Here is a 26,752-nt window from a genome sequence, read left to right as displayed (position 1 = left end):
GTCTTTATCCTTTGTGTTGTGGTAATCCTTTGTGGTCTTGGGATGTGTTCCTGTGTTCTTGTTGAGAGTGTTGAGTCTTGTGTTGACTATTACTCTTGGTTTGTACTTATATATATATATATATATATATATATATATATATATATATATATATATATATATATATATATATATGTATGTATGTATGTATGTATTCCGTTTCGAAAATGGCTTTACAACTTATATCTTACCTATGTATGTTATTTCACATGTATTGGTGGGTTACCAGCATTATTCGTTGACCGGGCATTGTCCCATGTTTTATTGTGTTCTTTCAGGTGATGTCTAGACGAGTGCGTGGTCTAGTGCTTGCTAGTATAGCTTCTCCCTTTTCGTTTGTGGCCTGTGTGCCAGTTTAGATGTAGAACTTTGAGACTATGGGTTTAGATGTAAACATTGCAGATGTTGCCGGTGCGTTCATCCTTTTGGTGAACGTGGCATAACACCCCGTGTTTCGGATTATGTTTATCTATCTATCTTTCAGACTTCCTCTGTGTTTGTTGTTTAGTTCAGTTATCTGCATGTTCAAGGCTTTTAAATAGCATGTTTTTAGGGGGTGTTACATTAGTAGTATTAGACTAGATCTCTATTATATTAGTAGTATTAGACTAGATCTCTATTTCGTGTCTTTATATACTTTGTATCCGCTGCTCTTGATCAATACACAGAAAATATATTCTCATATGGTATCAGCTAAGTTTTCTCTCATGGAAAACGTCGGTGTTAATGGCGGATCTGTTCTTGGTTCTTCGGAACAGACCGTTACCGAGATTCCTACGATGCCTGCGAGTGGTAGCCTGTCATCGGCTCATCACTTCGTTTCTTTAAAGTTGACCTTCCGAAATTATCTATTCTGGCGAACTCAGATGCTTCCGTTTCTTGAAGGCCAAGGGCTTCTAGGGTTTGTTGATTGTACAACACCCTTTCCAACAGCATCGCCGACCCTAACGTCGACCGCGGACAGCGCCCCGGCGGCGGTTTCCGATCTCCCCGCCCGGCAGCTCTCTTGGCGTCGGCAGGACAAGGCAATCCTCTCTATGCTCATCTCCTCTTTGTCCGAGGAGACTCTTCGTTTCGCCGTCGGCAAGGGCACCTCTCGGCAGCTTTGGCATGTAATCGAACAAACCCTAGGTTCGTCTACCCGCTCTCGTGCACTCCGACTACTCCGTGAACTTCAGGGGCTCCGTCAAGGTGATTCCTCAATATCTGATTACCTTGGTCATGCCCAGATGTTGATTGATGAATTGGCCCTCGCCGGTCGTCATGTTGAGTTGGATGATCAGAACTTATATGTGTTTCATGGTTTACGCCCGGAGTTCCGACCGTTGGTGGCAACCCTAGCCCGTGGTGCGCCTGTTCCCCACCCGGAGGTTGTGGATTTTCTTTTTTCGCAGGAGTGGATCTGTTCGGACGATGGTGCGGCTCTCGGTGCACCGGCAGCCTTGGCCGTAAGCCGTGGTGGTCACGGCGGTCGCGGTGGCAGTCCGCAAACCCGAGGAGGTTGCGGCCGCGGCAGGGGGTGTGGCGGTCGTTGCCGGGGGCGGTCCAACTCGGGCCCTCGGTATCAGATTTGCAACAAGCAAGGGCATATAGCTACGGCGTGTTGGCGTCGTTTCACTCCTGATCCGGACCCTCAGGCGAATGTTGTCGTTTCTGGTGTTGATGGTTCTATGGACGACTCTCATCAGTGGTTCCCCGACACTGGTGCCACAAATCATGCTACCCCTGATCCCACATTATTGACGTCCTCTACTGCATATGATGGTCCGGAGACACTTCGGGTCGGCAATGGTACAGGTTTGCCTATTGTTACTGTTGGTTCTACTTCGTTAACCACTAATTCTAAGTCGTTTCGTATGTCTGATGTTTTGCATGTTCCTGGTTTATCTTCTTCGTTATTATCTGTTCAGCGTTTTGCTAAAAAGAATAATGTCTTTTTTTGAGTTTCACCCTTCGTGTTTCTTTGTGAAGTAAATTCAAACCAGGAACACTCTTTTTAAGGGGCATGCGTCCGGGGGTTTATATGCCTGGCCTGCCTCGCGTTCGGCTCCCGCTGCTTTCGTTGCTGCACGGTCTTCTTTCGTTTGGCATATGCGGCTTGGGCATCCACACTCTCGGGTCCTGCGTCAAGTTTTTGCCTCTTCTCGTCTTAGTTCGTTTAATCCCAGTGATCTGCCCAATACTTGTTCCTCTTGTCAATTAGGAAAGTCGTCTCGTTTTCCTTTATCGCATGTTGAATGTACTAGTTCGCATCCTTTAGAATTAATATATTCAGATATTTGGGGCCCTGCACCGATACTTTCTGCAAGCTAAGTCTGATTTATACTCGTTACGTGCGGTACTATCCTATGCAAGCTAAGTCTGATTTATATGCGATATTTGATAAGTTTCAGTCACTTATTGAACGTTCATTCTCTCGTAAAATTCTGTCCTTTCAGTCTGATTTAGGGGGAGAATACAAAAAGCTTGGTTCGACTCTCGCGTCATTGGGTATTCGTCACAGGCATTCCTGTGCGTATACTCATGAACAAAATGGCAGAGTAGAACGCAAGCATCGCCATGTTGTCAAAACAGGACTGGCGCTAATGGCCCAATCCTCTGTTCCGTCTCGTTTCTGAGATTATGCCTTCGAAACTGCTGTGTATCTTATCAATAAAATTCCCACTCGTGTCTTGTCTGATAAGTCTCCTCACTACCTCTTGCATCGGTATCCGCCCTCTTACTCATACTTACGGGTTTTTGGGTGTTTGTGTTTTCCTAATCTGCGGCCCTATAATCGCAACAAACTACAGTTTCAGTTGTCTCCTTGTGTCTTTCTAGGATATCCCCCGTCTTTTCGTGGCTATCGTTGTTTATACACTAACACTAACAAGTTTTTTATCTGTCGCCATTTGCGATTCAATGAGACTGTCTTTCCTTTTGTTGCTTCTGTTGATTCACAGGTACCCGCACCATGCCCGGAGCCATGGGGTGTTGCGCCAGTTGTCCTTCTGGTGAGCCAAGTGATGTCTCAGCCTTTGATCCTCCTGCCGTGCCCGAGCCACACCGCCAGTAGCCCGTTTCTGCCGAGCCGTCCGTGACCGAGTCTGAGCGGACCGTCACGGACCAGCCACCTGCTCGACCGAGGGGTCGACCCCGTGGTCGATCCCGTCCCGCGCCCTCGCCTATTCGGTCTCATACGATGAATACGAGGAGCTCGGACTGCATGACCATGTTGCTCTATCTACTAACGTCACTACTGAGGGGTCGACCCTGTGGTCGATCCCGTCCCGCGCCCTCGCCCGTTCGGTCTCATACGATGAATACGCGGAGCTCGGGGCCGCGGGACCATGTTGCTCTATCTACTAACGTCGCTACTGAGCCTACATGTTTTACTCAAGCGGTCAGATTTCCCGAATGACGGGATGCAATGGATTTGGAATTTAATGCCTTGGTGCACAACAATACATGACGGCTTGTTCCTTTTAAATCAGGTATGAATGTGGTTGGCTGTAAGTGGGTGTTTAGAACCAAGAGGAAAGCTGATAGTTCGATTGAGCGTTACAAGGCTCGTTTGGTTGCCAAGGGATTCAATCAGGTTGCTGGTGAGGATTTCTTTGAGACCTTTAGTCTCGTGGTTAAACCAACTACGGTACGTCTTCTTTTATCCTTAGCTATTTCTCGTGGATGGACTATTCGACAATTGGACATACACAATGCTTTCCTAAATGGCAATCTAGCTGAGACGGTTTATATGCGCCAGCCCCCTGGCTATGAAGACAAAACGATGCCCGGGCATGTTTGTCTCCTTCAACGTTCTTTATATAGGCTTAAGCAAGCTCCCCGTGCTTGGTTCACTCGTTTGCATGATTTTCTGGTTTCTGTTGGTTTCTCACCTTCCAAGACGGATGTCTCTTTATTTATATATTCACATGGCAATACTCGTCTATATTTTCTGGTTTATATGGATGATATTTTGGTTATGGGATTTGATCCGGCTCATGTGACTGCTCTTATTGACAAGTTGGCTCTTGAGTTTAAAGTTCGTGATATGGGTGCGCCCTCGTTTTTTCTGGGTAGTGAGACCGTTCCGTTGTCTGATGGCATGCTTCTGTCTCAACAACGGTACGTGAAGGATATTCTAAAACAAGCAGGTATGGTTGATTGCAAGTCCGTGGCTACTCCGGTTTCAACCACGAAGGCCGAGATTGATGACGTGGTACCATACGCTGATCCCACTCAGTATCGCAACTTTGCAGGTGCTCTGCAATATCTTACGGTAACTCGGCCTGATCTTTCCTATGCAGTCAATCGTTTGTGTCAGCACATGCACTCTCCCTCTACTGCGGATTGGGCGGCTCTCAAGAGGGTGTTACGGTATGTAAATGGGACACTACATCTTGGTCTTAAGATTACGTCTTCTCCTTCTCTGGATATTCATGCATATTCTGATTCGGATTGGGCTGGCAATCCTGATGATCACAAATCTACTAGTGGTTTTTCTATGTTTTTGGGGACCAATCTTGTCTCATGGGTTTGTCGAAAACAGCGTACTGTGGCTCGTTTATCAACTGAGGCTGAATACAAAGGACTGGCTGATGTCTCTGCAGAGGTTACTTGGCTCGTCTCTCTGATGAAGGAAATCGGGTTTGCGCCACCTTATGTGCCCAAACTCTGTTGTGACAATCTGGGAGCTACTTATCTGTGTGCTAATCCCGTGTTTCATGCTCGCACTAAGCACATTGAGATCGACTACCACTTTGTTCGTGATAAACTCGCGAAGAAGGAATTACACGTCAATTTTATTTCTACCAAAGATCAGATAGCGGATATTTTTACTAAGTCTCTTTCGTCTGTGCGTTTTAATTTACTCCGTTGCAAGCTCAATGTTTTGCCTGACCAACCTTGTGCTTGAGGGGGAGTATTAGGACTCTATTAGTAGTATTAGACTAGATCTCTATTATATTAGTAGTATTAGACTAGATCTCTATTTCTTGTCTTTATATACTTTGTATCCACTACTCTTGATCAATACACATAAAATATATTCTCATCTAAACAAGTCAATCCTTCCAGTTATTTTCTTAACCATTTACCCAAATTTGTGATTTTTGTCCAATTCCTGATATGGACATCTTCAATATACTTTATATTATTCTTTTTCTTCCCCTGAGTTCATCAACTTTATTGTTTTTTTTTTTTTTTTTCCTTTTTGGGTATAAAAATAGTTTTTGATCAAGAAAAAAGAAATCTGCAAAAATGAAATTTTGTTAGTTGGTAATAATATTTATTTGTTATTGATATTCTATTGATATTTTGATTACTCCAAAGTCCATAAATTTTCTTAGTTTATTGAATTTATGCGCAATGAGCAAAAATATATGTTCAATATTAATACTAATTGTTAAAATATTTTTTTTTAAATAGTAGTATATAATTTTTTAAATTTATAGTTGTAGAATTCATATTATATTAAACAAAATATAGTTGATAATTTGAGTAAGAATTATGGTATGATTAATATTATTAAAGAAAATCTTAGATATGATATATTGCTAAATATGATTATGTAAAATTTACTTTAGTGGCCTTTTTAGACTAATGTAAAATTGATATAGACTAAGTATAGAAATAGAAAGAAAGAACACAATAATATTGATTATATTCACTACAAGAAAAATGCACATAGACAACACTAGAAAGACAACAGTTTTTAAGAAAAGTGTTGTCTTTTGTATAAAAGACAATAGTTTGGTCCAAAACCATTGTCTTTGATACAACACTTTTGTCAAAGACAACGGTTTTTACTTAACCGTTGTTATAAGTGTGTTGTCTTTGTGCATTTTGTGAAAAGACTACACCACAACTACAGCGGTTTTAAAAAACCGTTGTCTATGTGCGTTTTTTTTTTTTTTTTTTAAATAAGACAACGGTTTTTTTAACTGTTGTCGTTGGTGTGTTGTCTTTAAGCGCATTGGAATACACAACACTAGAAAGACAACGGTTGTTTAAAACCGTTGTCTTTGTGCGCTCTTTTTTTGAAAAAAAAAAATAACAGTTTTATTTAACCGTTGTCGTTGGTGTGTTGTCGTTAAGTGCACTCGAATACACAACACTAAAACGACAACGGTTTTATATAACCGTTGTCATTGCGCGTTCTTTATTTGTGTAAGACAACGGTTTTATAAAACCGTTGTCTTTGGTATGTTGTCTTTAAGCGTATTTGAATACACAACACTACAAAGAAAACGGTTTTAAAAAACCGTTGTCTTTGCGCATCATTATTTAACAGGTATATAAAATAAAAACAAGGATGTTAACAACAAGAGTTAAACATATGACCTCACTTAACAAGTAAGCTATCTAACCAACTAAGCAACACAAACTCTTATGTTTAAAGGTGCAACATCTGGTATATAACTGGGTTGCTTCTGTGTTGTTTGTGAAAACCAAGACAACAATTTTAGAAAATAGTTAAAGAATAGAACCTGAAACCTCTACACCAATACTAATGTATTTAAGCGCAACATCTAGTATATCAGTTTGCTTATGTGTTGTCTTAAACAATGATTGTATAAAATATGTTAAGAATGCCACCACGAAGGATAAAACCCAAGACCTTTAACATAATAAACAAAGCTAAATCCACCAAACCACACAAACTCTTATGTACTAAAGTGTTACACCTTATCTTTTACCTATAATTTAACAAAGAAAGAATACAATTCAAAAGTTAATTTAATAGTTCTATTTTCGTTCATATTTAAGTATAAAATTATTCACCAAAATTTCAAAGTAAATTCATTAAAGTTTTATTTTCAATTATATTACAATTAAGACCAATCTATGAATTTAAAAAAATAATAATAATTATCAAGTATAAAAAACAATAGATTATATCTATAATATTTTTTAAAAAATTGGGGGCCCTGTGCGGTCGCGCCGGTCCGACATAGCCTAGAACGGCCCTGCGCGGTGCCATGTGATGTTCAGAATGGTGCGGTATGGTGTGTAGGGGTTAAGAGCGGTATGATAGGGGCCAGGGTTGGTAATCGACCATTCCGGCTAGCGCATGACTAACAAGGTTAGCTATATGTTGGTAATCGACCCTTCCGGCATGCATGGGACACGTGGAGAATGGATATGAAAGAGTAGTTGATCGATGTCGTACAGTTAGCTATAACCCATTTCTTTTGCCGCGATCTTAGATTTGTAATATAATTCGGCCGCGAGCTGTCTGGGTAATAAACCTCCGGGTAATAAAGGGCAAATTATGCTGTGCAACCATGTGCACCATGCATGGTGCACACTGTTCCATGTTCATAATTACCGAACTATATATTCATAATTTTTGAATTGAAATTCATATTCATAATGATTGAACTCTGATCTATATTCACAATTACAGAACTTTATGTTCATAATTTGCGACGTTCATATTTCCAATTGTTGATAACTATACAGTTTAGAAATTATGAATCAACAATACAGAAATTATGAATATGCAGTATAGAAATTATGAATCTACTGTATAGAAATTATGAATCTATACAACTGTATTTAAATTAGAAATATACTATATAGAAATTATGAATCTACATTATAGAAATTATGTATTTTAATTGGCCGGATCAAGCGACCCGGGTAATAAAACTAATATTTTTTTTACGAAACCAATTAATTATGTATTATTTAACATTTTATTCTATTCCGTGCAGTGGTCTAACATTTTATATAAGTTAAAATTTTAGTTTTGCGGTCTTCTTGGGCTAGTCAAAATTATAGAAAGAAAATGGAGACTCATTGGAGATGGCCGTGTCCAGTGGTTTCCATTGACGACCAAGTCAAGTGATAAAGTGTGGAATAAAAGTATTTATCTTCTTATTTTCTTACCCATTAATTACTCAAACTTGACATATTCAAAAGACTAGATTTCTACCTAATTCATGACTAGTAATAGTGCCAGTCCCTCATATATATATATATATATATATATATAGGGACGCACTCAGGTGCGAATAAGTGCCCAGGAAGGAAATGCGAACGAATCAGCGCGTGACACGTGTCTAGATCTAATAACTTAAAAAAAATGCGGTGGCATTTTCGTATATAATTGAACATCGAAGTGCAAGTAAAATCTCTTATAAGTGCACCTATTTTCACCTATAAGTGCATATAATTTTGCCTTGTTAGCATTCACTTTCCGCAACCATTCATGCACCTGGGTGTGCTTATAACTATATGTGCAACTATTTATAACAGTAGGTGCAACTACTTATAACTATATGTGCACCTACTTTCACCTATAAGTGCATGTAATTTTGTCTTGTTAACATTCATTGATCTGAGTTCAGCGGGTAGTAATACTCCTGAAAACCACTCGCAAACATTCATACACCTAGATGCAACTACTTATACCTATGTGTGCAACTACTTAGAACTATAGGTGCAACTGCTTAGAACTATGAGTGCAACTAAGTATTGATGCTCAGTGTAAATTTTTACTTGCACCTATAATACATTTTACATGCACTTGTAATATATTTTACTTGCATTTCGATGTTCAATTATTTACGAAAATGCCACCGCATTTTTAAAAAAAATCAGTGTTTCTCATCCATTAGATCTGGACACGTGGACGAACAGAATCCATTCCTATTTCGCGCCTGGACGAGCCGTTCGCACCCGAGTGCAACTCTATATATATATATATATATATATATATATATATATATATATATATATATATATATATATATATATATATATATATATATATACATTAGAACTAGAAATTAAACATAGTGATATGGCCACTTCTAAAATGCTCCCATTTGTTATTCATATTCTTGTTCTGTTTTCCCTTTCTTTTGAGACAGCGATATCAGAAAGTAGAGAGGGAAGAGCCCTTGTCAAGTGGAAGAACACCTTATCCAATACTCATGATGTTCTTCATTCATGGTCCATTGCTAATCTTGACAACGTTTGCTGGAATTGGATGGGTGTTACCTGCAGCAATGCTGGAGTTGTTTATGAGATAAAGTTGGAAAATTTGAACCTGTCAGGTACACTTGAAAGCCTTGATTTGATTTCATTTCCTAATCTCACCCACTTTAGCCTCTATAGAAACAACTTCACTGGATCAATTCCATATGCTATTGCTAACCTTTCGGAGCTAAGGTCTTTGGACCTCAGTTGGAACTATTTTCAAAATGTTATACCAACAGATATTGAAAGGTTAACAAAGCTTAGGTCCTTGTACCTTGGAGAAAACAATCTCATAGGTAATATCCCCTCCCAAATATTCTCCAATATGAGCAAGCTTCGATATTTCGACTGTGGCGGCAGTAATCTATTCCAAGGGCCATTTCCAGGAAATTTAGTGAAGCTATCCACGCTTAAAGAACTTTCATTAAATGAAAACCAATTCTCTGGTTCAATACCTCCTACAATTGGAAATCTAAGTTCACTAAGGATTCTGGATCTCAACGACAACATGTTGCAAGGAACTATTCCTCAAACACTATGCAATCTTCACTCTCTTGAATATCTCGTTTTATCTAAGAATTGTTTTGATGGTGTAGTTCCAAAATGCTTGGGAAATGTAACCTCATTGGTATCTCTTTCTCTTTCTTCTAATATCTTGCAAGGAAATATCCCTAAAACATTATGCAACCTTCACTCCCTTCAAACTCTCTACCTCGATAGTAATAGGTTGAGAGGTCTAATTCCACCATGCTTAGGCAATATAACATTACTAAGTTTTCTTTCTCTTGGTTACAACATCATGCAAGGGAATATTCCTCAAACACTATGCAAAATTCACTCCCTTGAAAGTCTCCTCTTAGATAGCAATAGTTTGGGAGGTTTGATTCCACCCTGTCTAGGAAATGTAACCTCACTAAGCTATCTTTCTCTCAGTTCTAACTTCCTACAAGGAAATATTCCCAAAGGACTATGCAATCTTCAACAGTCCCTTGAAGTGCTCATTTTATCCAACAATAGTTTGGATGGATCAGTTCCTCAATGCCTGGGAAAATTGAAATTGTTGACAACTCTAATTGTTTCTAAAAATCAACTTCAAGGCATGATAACTCCAACTCCAACACTTAGAAATGACACAAATCAAACAACAAATTCTAGTTTGATTTATGGGAGGGATACATGGTTTTGTGGTTTGAGTTCCTTGAAATTTCTTGATCTGTCAGACAACAATTTACATGGTTCACTACCTCAGTGTTTAGAAAACTTCAGCAGGGAACTTGTGGTTATTAATTTAGCCAGAAATCAACTTCAAGGATTTACTCCAGGAGTTTGCACAAACAGAAACAACTTGGAGTATTTCAATTTGAATGGCAATCAGTTGGGAGGGTCATTGCCTCGAGACTTGATAAATTGCAACAAGCTTAAATTTATTGATCTCGGAGACAACATGTTACATGATTCATTCCCTCATTGGTTAGATACTCTTCCTGATTTGCGGGTACTTGTGCTGAGATCTAACCAATTTTATGGTGAAATATGCACTTCTAACACTACACTTCCATTCCAAAAACTGCATATATTTGATATCTCAGACAATGAGTTCACTGGTCCTTTGCCAAGATATTATATGGAGAACTTTGAAGCCATGCAGCATACAAATGATGATGGGACACTATCAGCTTTTGAAGCTTCAATAAGCTTAGTTTGGAAAGGGGTAGAAGTTCAAGTGGTGCATTATGATATCTTCACACTCCTTGATTTATCTAACAACGACTTCCATGGTGAGGTTCCAAGATCTTTAGCAAAGCTTCGCTTCATTCGGTTTCTCAATCTTTCTCACAATCAGCTCACAGGCAATATTCCATCATCATTGGGAAATTTGACCCTCCTTGAGGTATTAGATCTGTCATGTAACCAACTAGTGGGTAACATTCCCATGCAGCTTTCAAGATCATTAACATTTCTAGCTGTATTCAATCTTTCTTATAATCATCTCTCTGGTCCTATACCGCATGGCTCACAATTTAACACATTTGGGAATGATTCCTATTTGGGAAACATGGCTCTTTGTGGACTACCCCTCACATTAAAATGCCAAGACAAGGGTGAAGGGAAAGCATCAAATGATAAGGATTCACAACATTTTGGAAGTGGACTTGGCTGGCAAAGTGTTATAATTGGATACTGTTTTGGCGCACCTGTTGGTATTTCCATAGGATATTTTTTATTCAAGCATGGAAATTTTGGATGGCTTAAAAGGTTAGTGCTTGGGACTAAAAGTGGGGATGCAATAATTAAGGAATAGTAAAATGAAGCAATTGGGTAACCTTGAAGCATGATATCATATATAGTTTCTCTTGTTATATGCTTGTTGTTTTTGTTGTTTTTGTTGTTTTATTTTACAGTTTTTGCTATTGCCCTTTTTGTTCAATTGTTTTGCAATTGTAGTGTTTGGTTTGTTTGGTTTGCATATGAATGTTTTAGCAGTTATTATACCATGAACCAGGGTCTACTTTTTGTGCATTCTCTGGCCGGGTTGGTTGGGACTGTTGGCGGTCGGGTGGGTTTGTATCATCATTTGCCTTTTTTCCTATGTTTCCTCTTCCCTTATAGAATTTCATGTTGTCTCTTCATTTTATTCACTTCCATTTGCATATACATGGAGTCAAATGGATTCTTTTGAGGTTACAAGAATTCAAGTCCCACAAAATTGACATTTTAGAGGAAATGATATTTCCCAATAGAGGAGTTACCAAGTTCTTATCTTCTGCCTCATATTCATGTTTATTGATTGAGTACTGGTGTCAAGCATATTGTCTGATTTAGATTATGAGCTCTCTTCAATGATAATTATATGTGCACTTAGATGTTTGATCAATTGTGTAATTGCTATTAAGAAACAAGGGTGTTCTGTTAGATATACAATAGTCTTACTATAATAAACCATATTATACGAGAAACCTGACCTCGTATGATAGCGGAAGCGTAGCCGTGTTGATCTCCCACCATTGTTCCTGTTGTGTTGCCTCTTAACGGTAGACCGTTAGCCATGTTTTGTCTCAGACCTGACTCAAAACCCTAGATGGTGTATTGGTATCTACTGAGCAGTCTGAGTACCGTAACTGAATGTGCTATCTAATCCATAATCCTGTATCCCATCAATCCAGGTTATATTTGGCACAGAGTTTGGTTGACTAACAACTACTAGTTATTAAGTCCAACCAGACCACTTAATAAGCCTAGTCAACTTGCACCACTTAATTAAGGCCCTAATATATAATATATAATATATATTATTAGGGAAAATCTTACATTCTCCGACTAGGTGCAAGTACTAGCACAACCTTCATCAAAGAACAAAACACACGAATCATAGTGATACGTCCTCTATTTAATCAGAGTAGTATCCATTATGGTCACATGCATTTTAATTCTCCAACTTAGGTCCTTAATGAACAAACCCTATGTTTATTCTCGGTACCTTAAGGGATGTTTCTCAAAATACATTATGTGCACGACTGAAGGAGAAAACGCATCCAAATTGTACAAAAGAGTACACTGTATGATCTCTAAAACTTTATAAGCATGCCTTAAGTAGAGATCTCTTAATGTTAGCATAATGCTAACTATATCCCATGACTTCTTTATAAGTTAACTTTAAGTACTATCTCTAACGGCTAAGAGCTTGGAGTTGACACGTCTGTCACTCCCACTCATCAAAAATAGCCAAAAGATAGTTAAGTCACAGAAGCATTCCAATAACTTAGACAATAAACCAAAGGTCTAAGTCCATAAATTTGGAATCTTAATCATACACCATAACTTCCCAAATAACTTCAATGTCCATTTTAAATGAACTGAACATAATGAGTCTTACTTTTATGTCCCACAAAATTGTTTTGAGCCTTACAAACCAAAATGGCTCAGGATCAATTTTGAAGAAAATAAAGACTCTATTAATCACTAAAGAATTTATTAAATGACAGTGTACCACAAGTTAAATGCTTTTGTTCTAATAAATTCCTTAATATTGTTGCAACATTTTCATAAATATGTTGCACAACCAAATGTTCAATAATTTGAACATATGAATTTATATGAACAAATACAAGATTAATACTTGTGGAATATCTTGGACTTATTGTTTGACATACAATCAAATTTAGGATGTATGAAGCCAATTAAATCCATAAACTTTAGTGGAGTATCTTAATGATCTTTTTCTAAACGATCGCTCCCACTGATTAAAATATTCTTCAGCGAAATTAATAAAATGAACTTAATAACATACATACTCATAATTGATTTATTGACCAACTAACAAATGAAGACATAATTCCCCACCATTAGTTGGACATACTAAATAATCAATTTTGTTTCCAATTAAAGTCCAACAAAATAATGAAGATATATTTCCCCACCATAGTTGGACATACTAAAAAAAACAAAATACATCTTTCAAAACCAAGTTAGAATTTGGCTCAAAAGATACATTTTATTATTAATGGAATCCAAAAGATGTATGTCAAATCACGTAACTTACTACAGTTAGTTCGAAGAACCGAGCAAGATTCGTGGATTAATTAATAAAAGTTGCTAAATTTTGGGAAGTGACTGAATACATGTTTTGCCAATGCAAACCATGAAACTTAGAATTATAATTTAACTGAATTTATAACTCTAAAAAATTGTGATAAAATTATCATCTAATGGGTGGTGGGATTTATTGACATAAAACTTGCCTTTGGGCTAAAGTTTTAATTCTATTAAATCCAATTAAGAAACCTTTATGATAATATTTTTCACAATTACTAAAGAGCCAGAAGAATCTAGAGACATAAAACTTGCCTGTGGGCTAAAGTTTTACTCAATTAGATCCAACTGAAAAATTTATTTATGATGAAACCATTATCAAATGAGTTGAAGAATCAAACGACATAAAACTTGCCTGTAGGCTAAAGTTTTAGTCAATAAGATTCATTGCTATCATTATGATAAAAAAACTTAAGAGATCATGTTCCTTTTCTTAATCCCTGTGTGCAAATTAAGAAATATGATATAAAGTTTACATCATAAAACTAAACTTCATGATAGAGTTGGAAATTATTTACAAATAATCATAATGTAAATAAATTGATTTATTTCTATCGTCACTGATAAAACTACTAAACTACATTTCGATACATAATTGCCTGTGGGCTAAATTATGACCGTAGTCCAGTATTTCATCCTGATTAATTATACAAATATAACGAAATTGCCTGTGGGCAAAATTCCATCATATTACATACAATTAATCACAAAAAATATGTCTAAAACTCTATGTGATCAAAATAAACCGCTTAATATATAATTTTAACAGATTAAGGATGTTGTGGCTACTCCCAAACCAAATTAAAATTATAAGATCACTAGACAATTATCAAATTCTTGCCTAAACTTTATGTGATTAAAACTTAATAATCTTAGGTAGCTGAATATGCTGTAGCATTTCCTTAATTAACCAAGATTGAAAACTCAAGATATTTCAGTAAATTAAAGATGCTTTGGCTATTCTTTAATAAACCGAAATAAAATCACATTGGCAATGAATACTTAAAAATTTGACAAACAGATTATACCAAATTGTGATGGGAAAAACTGAATATACTCCAAGGAAAGGTGGTTAGAGACTAAGTCTCACTGAAAACCAATTCCTTAAATAGAGTATCAATTTAAGGAGACTAGTGGCACAAGATGTTCTTAAGTCATGGCCATTAAAAATAGTATGTCTCCCCAATTAATATATACTTAATGTATAACTGTTTGGGGGTATGAACCTAAAACTGTAGGGTATACACCAAAAACTGTATGGTTCACCTATGATTAAAGCTTAAATGGTGAACTAAATTAGCGGACTAAACGTGCTTAAATTCAGGCACTACCGCAACTAAAGTTTATGCGTAAGTCCAACTTAAATAAGAACTAATATAATTCCATCTCAAAGTATGCATTGCTAAAGGCATAATAAAATTGCATAATTTAAAACATAATATTATGCTTAGGACAAATATGCATAAAATTAAACATTAAACTCATATACTCCAAAGAAATTGCATAACTTAAAGCAATTTACAATATGAGATTTCAAAGTATAAATTTAATATTCAAACACCAATGAGTCCAAACCAAAAGAGACCCAACATTTTGAATAATAATGTACTGGATATATACTTTAAAATTTTTTAAACTGTATACCCATGGTAAAATGTTTTAATGCATAAAGATCAAATTCATGAGAAATAACTGAATTTACAAATTCAAACAATATCAAACCAAAAGGATATGCTAGCATTTGTAAATCAAAATCTCACAAACCCTAATTGCATAATTAAACTTAATATTATGCACTTAATGTGATCGAATGCATAAAACAATCTAGAAAGTATGAACCAACTAAAGAATATGAATTTACACCAAATATTCATTTATTCATACTTAACCAAATATGGGCAATCATAATTCAAAGAACTAAATGAATTATGGAATTAATGACAAAAGTCAATTGCCTAGAAAATATGTTTTTCCAAAATTACTAAATTGATTCAAAATCATTCTCCATAATCTAGTTGATAATATTATTATTATTAATGGCAAAATTGCAAATAATCAAAATAGCAATAAATAGCCATAATAATATTATCACATTAAGTAGGAGACTAAATATGGAAAAACAATGGTCAAAATCGCTAACATTAATAAACGTTTTCGGATAAAATTTTGAAAACTTAATAAAATTTGAAGTCTGAAAAATATTAATGTCTAGAAAATTGTTTTCTGAACTGGAGTATTGTCACATAAATTTATTTGGAAACAGTTCAAGGTACATATCTAAATACCATAATAATATTAATGTCATCATTAATTAATTAATTATTAATAGCAATAAGTAACATTATAATCACTATTAACACTAATAATAACGACAAACTAAAGTATGGTAATGCACTTTTTAATGTTTCCATTTTTCTAAAAAATAAAATATGTGACTAGTCCCAAATAGCGGTTAAGTGTAACTATAGCACTAATTATCAATAATAACCATAAAAGATAATTAATGGCTAACCTTAATGATGCAAACCGCATCTCTCCATTGCGCTAACAACGATGACGATCCACAAGAGAAGAAAAGACTCCAGAATTCTCCCATCTTCACTGTCGGTGTCAGTAGCCTCGATGCAGCGTCCAATGGTACATTTAAAAAATTTATTGGTAGGACTTAATTACCAACATTAATAGTCATGTAAAATGAAGTGGTAATCTTACCAATGTACCAAATATAGCAGATTACCATTAATAATTATTATAGAAAGTAATAAAATGAGATTAGCCCCTAAACTTAATTAATAACAGTAATTAATAATGTTAATTAATAATAATTATAATAAAGGCAAAACTGTAATTAAGGGATGCCAAATACAAATCTCAATTTACCACATAATAATTAACAATGACTATTATGATACTTAGGAAGACTGAAGTTAAGGTAATAACCAAATTACCATTATACAGACAATATACCAACTATATTGCGTTTGCCCTAAAATTAAAGACTTAATATTATTAAGACCCTGGAAAAACTATTGATAGATTAAAAATTTAATCAACTTAAACAATAGTTATAGTTCTTAATGGCCAAAATAACAATTAAATCCTTAAATCCTTAATGTCTCTAAACAGGCCGAGACACTAATTATAGCACTTAATCATTCAAATTAGGCACATAAACCTCAATGACCCAAGTGAATTATAACATGAATAAAAAATGGTCTAAGTACTGAAATAGACCCAAAACATAATATTATTACCAACGATGAATACCAAAATATGGTAGTTAGTAATAATTAAAACTTAATAAACATGTTATAAGGAGCTATAATTATTATTAAAATATCAATCAAAATGGTGGGATCCATACTTTAATGACCGAAGATAGGTCCTGAATAGCTTGTTCAAAATAGGTTCTAAAAGTCCCTGAGACACATAAAACTAAAATGTGTTCAAAATTAAGGAGAAACCAAACAAGCTGCTTTAGTAGGTAATGTTACCTAAAATTGACCTAAGGATCCAAAATTGAATGATATTTAATAATGAATTTATGAATTAATAATATGATATATCCAACCTTAACGCATGCTTTTATAAATGTATAATTATAATAATAAAATAATTATTTAATAAATATACGTAGCATGCTTGAATTTGCATATTAATGTATTATTAATCCATATATCCTAAGTAAATTGCAACACTTGAGGCAATTTAATTTGCACCTTAACATTAAATTAAAATTCAAACAGCAAATTGAAACTTAATATTTGCCCTAAATTGAATGATAATTTAATTATGAATTTAATTCCAATATTAATGAAAAATTAAAGGGCATTATATTTCAAAAATAAGCAATTACTACGAAATTTACCATTTACCAAAAATAATATATATAACATTAATTAAGGTAATATTAAGATGGCAACATTAAAACCAAATATGCCATTTACCAAAATTAATATATATACATATATATATATTGGAAAAAATTTATATGGTAAAAGAAAGGTAATTGCATTTGAATAGTAAACTAGCAACGTACCATCCAGTGAGTCTTCTTCCATTGCCAAAGAAACAAAACCCTGCAGTTGAAGAAGCGAACCACCATTGTCGCCGTCGTCCGACGTCCGTCCACTATAGTCGCAACGCGAACGCTTGACTTAATGGCGTGACAACGGCGCCTGACTTAATGGCGTGACAACGGCGGCTTCGGAGAGGAAACCGGAACGCGACAGAAACGAACCTGTAAAACTTAAGCGCATCTTGTTCCATGGAAACCGGCGAACAACAGGACGAAGATTCTCACTGGATGAACATAGCGGTAGTAGGTATGCAATGCTTGTAGGTTGTAATTAGCCATCCAAATAAATTACAAATAATCCACCGAACTTGCCAACGAACGATGAACATAATATTTCGAAATCCAAATAAAATAAGAAAAAACAACCACAGTTAATTCATTCTCTAAACATACAAGTAAAATTACGTAATTATACTTGTATAATGATTTCGAAATATCAATATAAAACATATACCAAAACTATGATGTATATGAAAGAAATTGATGTTGATTGTAGGCAATCCAATTAACCAGGCAGAGATTATAAAGGCTCTGAAACCAAATGTTAGATATACAATAGTCTTACTATAATAAACCATATTATACGAGAAACCTGACCTCGTATGATAGCGGAAGCGTAGCCGTGTTGATCTCCCGCCATTGTTCCTGTTGTGTTGCCTCTTAACGGTAGACCGTCAGCCATGTTTTGTCTCAGACCTGACTCAAAACCCTAGATGGTGTATTGGTATCTACTGAGCGGTCTGAGTACCGTAACTGAATGTGCTATCTAATCCATAATCCTGTATCCCATCAATCCAGGTTATATTTGGCACAGAGTTTGGTTGACTAACAACTACTAGTTATTAAGTCCAACCAGACCACTTAATAAGCCTAGTCAACTTGCACCACTTAATTAAGGCCCTAATATATAATATATAATATATATTATTAGGGAAAATCTTACATGTTCTTCTATATTATGTTGTGTCAAACATATGGTTTGTGCACTTTAATTGGACAGTTATATTAACTTTCAAACCAACAAATAAAATTTAAAATATTGAATATCAATAAATTTTACTTTGCATTGGGATTGCTTGTATGGAGCGAAACAATACAATTTTCAACATGTGATTCTGATCTAGAATGTTCAAAATCGAAACCAACAACTGAATGCTGAAAACAAATTGTTAAAGCTGTTCAAGCAGATGGTAGTTTTGGGCGTGAATCGTATGGATTTTTTCCTCATGAAAGTTATTTAGAGCTTAGAACATATGGAGAACATTGCTACTCGCATTGGATTAATGTTGAGAATCAGTGTATGTTCGGGGGTGGGAGCCTGTGTGCACCGCTGCGGTCGGAGGTTATCAGGGATTCAGGAACTCCGGCATGGGATTGGGGTGTGGCGTGGGTTTTGGGGTCGACTATTTGTTTTTTTTTTTTTATTGGCCAGTCATCTTTTGTTGTTGTTGTTGTTGTTGTTGTTGTTGTTGTTGTTGTTGTTATAATTGTTATACTTAATTCATTATAGTCTTTCCATCCTTACAGTGTTACGCACACGCCCAACTGTAGTAACGCATACAACCAAAACTCAAAAACTAGATGTGTGTGTTGTAGTAGTCAGGTGTGTGCTCAGTGTTCATAAATGTTATAGTTAATTCATTCTATTCTTTCCATCCTTACAGTGCTACGTACACGCCCAGCTATAGTAACGCACACAGCCAAAACTCAAAAACTAGATGTGTGCGCTATAGTAACGCACACACCTAAAAAATGCACTGTCATAGCACATAATAACGTCATATGCACACACTCACACCAAATAACAATTTTTGAAAAACAAATCAAAAAATAATAATAACAACGTCATGCAAAGTCCGCGGACCACACCATATAACAATTTTGGTTTAAAAAAAACAACCAAAATGCTGTCTCCAGCCCTATAATATGCACACGTCATACCACAACTATGCACACACCGCCGACCACACCATATAACAGCTTCATGCCAAGCGCGCATTATAATAACCTACATACGCTGTTGCACATATACGCACACACCACTGAGCATTACCAATCAAGCGCATTAAAAAGCCAACGAATAGTACACTTACAATCTTTTGTTTTTTTATAAAAACAAAACAGCAACAAAAATTCACGCACCCACTTTATATTAATGATTGATTAAGAAAAATACGTCGCAATGCCTCCATCCCTAAACGTTGCACACGCCCAAGCATATTTCCACACACACCACCGTAAGTACAACTCCGGTGTCCAAGGATTACACACATAATAACAATTTAGGTTGCAATACAAAGTAAAAAAAAAAAATTCAAATTGCTCATCCGGGTAAATTTGCACAAGCCAGCTCACATATACGCACACACCAACGTAAAATAATTTTTTTACATTGCATCAGCAATTTTAAATTAAGTTGTAGTAAATCAAAAAACTTGAATCATTATAGTCACACTTTGTAACAATTACTTTCACCCAAAATCCAAATTAAACGAATAAAAACAAAATTATAATAACACTGTCATGTCAAGACCGCTTTTAAATAACTTGCACCCGCTGTTGCACATATACGCACACACCACCGTACATTGCCACTCCAGTGCACAAAAACAACCAAGGAATAGTACACTTACAATCGTTTTCTTAACAACAAAACATAAAGAAAAAATCATGCACACACATATTATTAATGTTCTTTTTTTTTTTTTTTTATAAAAAATAGCAATGCCCCCATCCCTAAGGTTTGCACACGCCGAAGTACATATTCGCACACACCACCGTAATTTCAACTCCCGTGTCCAAATAAAAAAAAAAACATGTAGTACTCTTACAATCTTCTTCTTTAAAAACAAACCATATATATGAATTCACGCACACACATATAAGCTATTTTCTTCAAATTACACAAAAAAATAAAATAAAATAACACATTCATAAGATTTGCACACGCCATGCTACACATACCACACATTGCCGTACATAATCAACTATAAACTCATTTACATACTTTAGGCACCGTTGGTTTTTTTTTTTCTCAGCTCTCAATACAAATTATTACTAGTTGTTACCTTTAATATTCCACCTAATATTATGCTAAAGGTTTATAATAAAATAATTTAATAAAGGTTTATATATAAGCAAATAATATGTAATATTTACCTTAAGCATAATTTATCAATTTAATCATTTTTTATTTGATAAAGATTATTTTTTAACCAAACAATTGGTAATATTTACGATTTATTGAACCAATCTTCATATTTCTGGTCAAATGACTACACAAGATGGAATACATGTTCATTGCACGGAATCTTAATATTAATTGAGTTGCCAAATTGTATATTGCATAAGAATTATTCTTACCAAAATATGAATTGTAACCAACTTAATAAATCTAAATATTAACAAGTATGTATGGTAATATTATTTCATATGGACGTAATACCATAATAGGATTTATAACTAATTTAAGAAATCTATATTGATAACTAATTGATAAGTGCTAAAATGTTAATGTTTTCACCTTGCATTTAAGCTTATTTACCCTGTTATTCGTTACTCTGTATAATTTTACCCAAAGTGTCCCTCATTTGATTCATTTGTGTGTTTATGTGTAATTCTTGATGATTTAGATGAATTGAGTGATTTTTGGGCCATTTCGGATGCATGTAGAGCCAATGGGAGCCAATGAGAAGCTATGAAGATGGGAGAAACACCTTTTAGAGAGCCAAATTATGGTGTGTTTAGTGGTCTTGTTCATTTGGACAAACAAAGGCAAAAGTGGAGCAAAAGAGCAAGAAGTTGAAATTCTCGGACAAATCGTCCACCACTCGGTATTTTGGTCATATATCTGCATAGGAATGTTCAAATCAAGTAATTTTTATGTAATTAGAATGCTAACTTGAAGAGCTACAACATTGATAAAGACCACAAAGGCTAATTCAAAATTTTCGAGGGTGAAATATTACCTAGAAGACGAACATAGTGCACAGAAGGGCAACCAGGCAGTACACTGCCTGGTGGCCACGCCCATGGCCACTTCGCAGTATACACTGCATTTCTGGCCAAGGGTGAAGCCACACCCGTGGCCAGCCTTTGCAACTCATACCAGCCTCGTTTTTACCCTTTTAAAATCGGATTTTTACACCCAAAAATACATCTTTCATTTCCCTTTCATTCTCTAGTTAGGTTTAGCTCTAGAATAGCTTAGATTAGTGTAGATTACTTGTTCCTTTCCATTTCCAAGCTCAAGAACAGTGAAAATCTTGGATTTCAAAGCTTCAATAGAGAAGTTTTTCTTATTATATCTTCTCTTTACTTTTAATCTATGCTTTCAATTACTCTTTTCATATTGTGTATCTATTCTTATATTATGAGTAGCTAAGTGCTTTGGGGCTAGGATTTGGTTTGATTTCTTGCTATTGATGCCTACTTGAGTTGTATTGCATAAAGGGGATTATTTGGGTGTTATAGGGTTAGTTGTGTGAATTGTCTGTTATGAAATTGTGTATAATTGTTGGATCCCAATTATATGCTTGATTTGGAGTGTGTTTGTTGCTACGAGAGTAGAGCTTGTACACTAGTCACACATTCACACACTTAATGCCCAATACGAGAGTATTTCGGGCATTAAGGAGATTTTATGCCTTGTGTTCTTTCTTGGTCAACCTTGGGTTGAATAGCTACGAGAGTGGAGTTTAAGGACAGGTTGCAAGTCCAAATAGCTACGAGAGTGGTATTTGGACACTTTTGTGCATCTCACTTACCCTATGTCTTGTTGAATTCCCTAATCTTTAGTACAATATTTGGCATCTTAACTTGAATCAACCAAGTCCCGGTCCTTTGTTTTACTTGTCTTATTTGTTATTAGCTTAATATTATCAAGCCAACTCCTTATCGATAGGTTTAGCTTCTAAAAGAATAGTTCTAGCTTGTGTTTAGCTTCACTTTGCATCAATTCCTAACACTACAAGAGACATTTCCAGTGGAATGATATCTAAACTCTATACTATGATTTGATACTTGATGGATGCGTGAAAATCGTCCTTATCACTAATTAATATATATATATATATATATATATATATATATATATATATATATATATGTATATGCATGCTTGACCTCATGGTCAAAATAAATTATAAAACAATATATATAACAGAGCACGGAATAATTAATTATGGTAATACCTCACAATCAAAATATTGCATAATGTAGCAGACTATAGAATAATTAATTATGGAAATATTATTATGGTAATATTACACAGAATTTTTTGAACCAATTCATAAATGAGTCAATTGAATAAAAAATATTTTAAATATGGTAATATTATTTCATCATGGTAATATTATATATTGTAGATCAGTTACTCACACAATGAATGGTAAATATAATTTTCTATCAAAAGGCTATCTAACTATTTTTCTGGGTCATTTTTAAATTTCCTCACTTCATATAAATAATTACAGTGGCAGGTATTGAACCATTATATGGTGGATTTATGATTTCCTCTCCAAGAACATTTATTAATATGCCGACCAATTGTATTTAAACTAACGTGCACATTATTTGTAATAACCTTTACATTTTAGGGTATATACACATTTTGTTTTATTTTTTCTTACAAATTATTAATTTCTTAAAATTAACATGTTCATATTAATTATCTTGCATCTATTTGTTTTTATTAATCGCAAAATTATTACAATTCAGAGACACATACATAGTTCTGTCTTACTAAAAGCTATTCTATGAGAATTATTTAAACACTTATATTTTTGCAATTCTTTATTGCAATAGTTAATATTCACCAAAGTTTGTTCGAAGATAATCATGTGGCCACTAGTGAAACACCATTGAGTGCAATCACAAATGGTATATGTTATATTAAAAAATATCATGTTATTCTTCAATATTAAATTAATTTTATAATATCATTTTATTTAATTAGTCATTGTTTGATTTTTACGTGTTAACTCTATTTTGTGTTTATTTGTTTCTGTTATTGTTTTTTTAAAATATTGCAGTTGCTAGCAACCCAAATTTATACGCATTGAACACTGATATTCGATCAGGCACACCATTCACTGTCACAACAGATGGTATCATTTTTCTATATTAATTAATTGCCTATTTCTTCATATGTTGTATATGCTACAATTTAGGTTATATATATTTTAATTAAAACACAATATATATACTTTTAATCTGAAGTTAAATATGTTTTGATAAAAAAATTGCAATTCATATGCGCAACATGTGTCCACCCTCCACTCAACGTTCTTTTAATATGTCAAATATGTCAACTTCAACATCTTCATCACGCCAACTATTAGCTGATGTATCAAATGGTAATTTAGATTACACGCTTCACGATTTTTATAATCTTGGTTATTCCTATTGTGTTTTCCCAACTTTTTAACATTATTTAAACAACAATTAACAATTAATTATGTTTTTTAAAGTGCAAAGAGCGGCACATCCTCATTCTAATCGTGCTTTGTGGTCAGTTGTGAGAACTTCTAGTACAACATCGTCAAGAACAATTGCAAGGAATTTAAATACAGATTTCGAACAATTCCCATATGAAAATAATGGATATCGTGATTTTTTATGAACTCACAAATCTTAGTTATGTTCATTTTCATCAAACAACCAATAATATGTGTTAATTATAAACTATTTATGTAATTAGATTCCTATTTAGAGCTTGGAGATGATGTTCATTCCTGTAATTATTGTGGTGCCTTATTCTGGCGACACGAGCTCTCAAATCAAAATGTTACGCGAGAATTGCCGAAATACACAAAGTGTTGCTTCGAGGGCAAGATGCAATTACCTCGCATAAATAATCCTCCTCCCGTTCTTCAGAGCCTATACTTTGACGATAATGCACAGAGCAGACACTTCCTCAACAATATTCGAAGGTATAACAACATGTTCTGTTTCACGTCTCTGGGAGGTAGAGTCGATAGGTCAATCAACACCAGCAACGCTCCTCCGGTTTTTAGGATAAGTGGTCAAAATTATCATTGGATTAGAAGCTTGGCTCCAGGAGAAGGTTGTATGGCAAAGTTTGCACATCTATATATTTGCGACACAGATAATGAGATTAACAATCGCATCAACTCTATTACGTAAGTATCCAAATACGTTATACCTTTTGTCTCGCTTTCACCAACAATGGCAACTATTATTTACTTACTCGCGTTTGTTTCATATGCAGAAGAGACATTAACTTAGGGGATATCCACAAAAATATTGTTGAGGAATTAAAGAACATGCTGGACCGAAATAATGTTTTGGTCAAATGTTTCAGAATGGAAAGAACTAAAATCTAGTCTAATCTAGTTTTTGAGGTTAAAATGAATTTAATAGGCAGGTGGAACAAAGACTGGAGGCTATACAATTTGCCTAACGCTAATGAGGTGGCTGCACTTATTGTCTTGGACCTAGATCCATCAATGGGTGATCTAGACATATTGGTCGAGAGCAGGATTGGACAGTTGAAGAGAATAAACCATTTGAACAGTTGAAGAGAATAAACCATTTGAACCTTGCACATTTACCACTACAGTACCCTTTGTTGTTCCCATATGGCGAAGATGGTTATCCTGAAGATATTACATTTTCTGATGCATGGCGCCAAGGACATCATGGTGGTAGGACAAGAATTACCCCTAAAGAGTATTTCTCGTTCTATATACATGAGAAGGTAAATGAGAAGCATACATTGTTGTATTCTAGGAGATTATTTCAACAATACTTGGTTGATGCATATACAATGATCGAATATGCACGCATGATCTACATTAGAACTCATCAGAATATGTTGCGGTGTGAAGCTTATCAGGGGTTGAGCAATGCATTAACAAGGGGCAAATTAGATCCCACAGCTCGGGGCAAAAGAATTATACTACCATCATCATTCACAGGTGGAGCTAGGTATATGATTCAAAACTATCAAGATGCAATGGCAATATGCAGTCACATCAGTTATGCACATCTGTTCATAACATTCACATGCAACCCAAAGCGGTATGAGATCGAGCGGTATGTTGCACAGCGTGGCCTTAAAGCAGAGGATAGACCCGATATTGTTTGTCGCGTGTTTAAAATGAAACTTGATGCTATGATTGAAGAGATCAAAACAAAAAAAGCTGTTTGGCGACATATGTAGAGATATTTGATTAGATAAATACCACCTATGGTCTCTCGAGTTTGATGGCATCACCAATAATGGTCCCTAACTTCCGTAATTACCATTCGTCATCCTTCGAGTTGCGAAAAGTTACCTTTTACCATCCTTCCGTTACTTCTTCCTGTCTCAGCCGTCAAGTATGAGGTTACTATAGTCATTTGGCCTTTATATGTGAGGTTAGTATAGTCATTTGGCTTTTTATTTCGTTTTAAATACAAAATCAAAGGCTCCGACAACCAATCATGAACCTTCCAGCAAACGACGACAACCGGAAGGGGAATCCGGCCACCAATTCTCACCGGATCACGAACTTCGCTGCCGGGAACACTTTATCTCCTGTGATGATTATTCCTCACCCGCTCCACGCCTCCGAATCTCCCTCCCGTTCTGTCGGCCTCCCGATCCCAAATACGACGTTGCGGCGGATTTCGAAGGACTATGAGGAAGACAAGGAGTAGCCGGCTGTTGGGAGCTACAACGCCTCTGATACTGCGCGTGGAATCTTGCCGAGGTCTAGCAGAATCGGCCTCGTCGACGGTGAGTTCTCGATGGACTCGGCTAACTGGATTCGCCCCAACGGTTCACAGAAGTCAGTTTTGATTTTTCACGATGGTGGCTCTGAACATACCGCGACCGCTGATAAATTGGTCAACGCGAACAAGTCCCGTGGAGCGCTTGGTAAATTGTTTTCTTGGTCTAGGTTAATTGCGAACTTCTCAGTTACTTTGAAAATTGCCAGATAATTCTTTAAAGTTTTTTTTTTTTTTTGAAAAGCTCTTACTTTAAATTCTTGAATTTTTAAATTTGTTAATGGCTAACTTGTATTAAAGTTGAAAATGTTATAATTTAAATTCGAGTACTGATCTTCGAAC

General features: G+C 35.3%; 2 protein-coding genes across 2 annotated transcripts; both read left to right on the top strand.

The window, feature by feature from the left end:
* The first annotated feature begins 722 nt into the window (after positions 1 to 722).
* On the top strand, positions 723 to 3,094 carry LOC109179820. The gene is made up of 2 exons (XM_019329299.1): positions 723 to 1,836; positions 2,982 to 3,094. Exons 1-2 carry the CDS (start codon positions 723 to 725, stop codon positions 3,092 to 3,094), a joined length of 1,227 nt encoding a protein of 408 aa, XP_019184844.1.
* Positions 3,095 to 8,827: 5,733 nt separating this feature from the next.
* LOC109179818 (receptor-like protein 12) lies at positions 8,828 to 25,859 on the top strand. The gene is made up of 3 exons (XM_019329298.1): positions 8,828 to 11,262; positions 25,062 to 25,164; positions 25,257 to 25,859. The coding sequence occupies exons 1-3, from the start codon at positions 8,828 to 8,830 to the stop codon at positions 25,857 to 25,859; spliced, it is 3,141 nt and encodes a 1,046-aa protein (XP_019184843.1).
* Positions 25,860 to 26,752: the final 893 nt, after the last annotated feature.

This window comes from Ipomoea nil, unplaced genomic scaffold, assembly GCF_001879475.1.
Source record: "Ipomoea nil cultivar Tokyo-kokei standard unplaced genomic scaffold, Asagao_1.1 scaffold0980, whole genome shotgun sequence".
In the NCBI taxonomy this organism is placed as follows: domain Eukaryota; kingdom Viridiplantae; phylum Streptophyta; class Magnoliopsida; order Solanales; family Convolvulaceae; genus Ipomoea; species Ipomoea nil.
Note: the sequence above shows the minus strand (reverse complement) of the source record. Positions and strands in the feature narration are given on the sequence as shown.

Coding starts and splice junctions, on each gene's coding strand:
- LOC109179820 (XM_019329299.1), top strand. CDS start 723: ATGGTATCAGCTAAGTTTTCTCTCATGGAAAACGTCGGTGTTAATGGC. Junction 1,837..2,981: donor TCGGGTCGGCAATGGTACAG/GTTTGCCTATTG, acceptor GTTGATTCACAG/GTACCCGCACCATGCCCGGA.
- LOC109179818 (XM_019329298.1), top strand. CDS start 8,828: ATGGCCACTTCTAAAATGCTCCCATTTGTTATTCATATTCTTGTTCTG. Junction 11,263..25,061: donor AATTTTGGATGGCTTAAAAG/GTTAGTGCTTGG, acceptor TTTAATAGGCAG/GTGGAACAAAGACTGGAGGC. Junction 25,165..25,256: donor TGGGTGATCTAGACATATTG/GTCGAGAGCAGG, acceptor TTACCACTACAG/TACCCTTTGTTGTTCCCATA.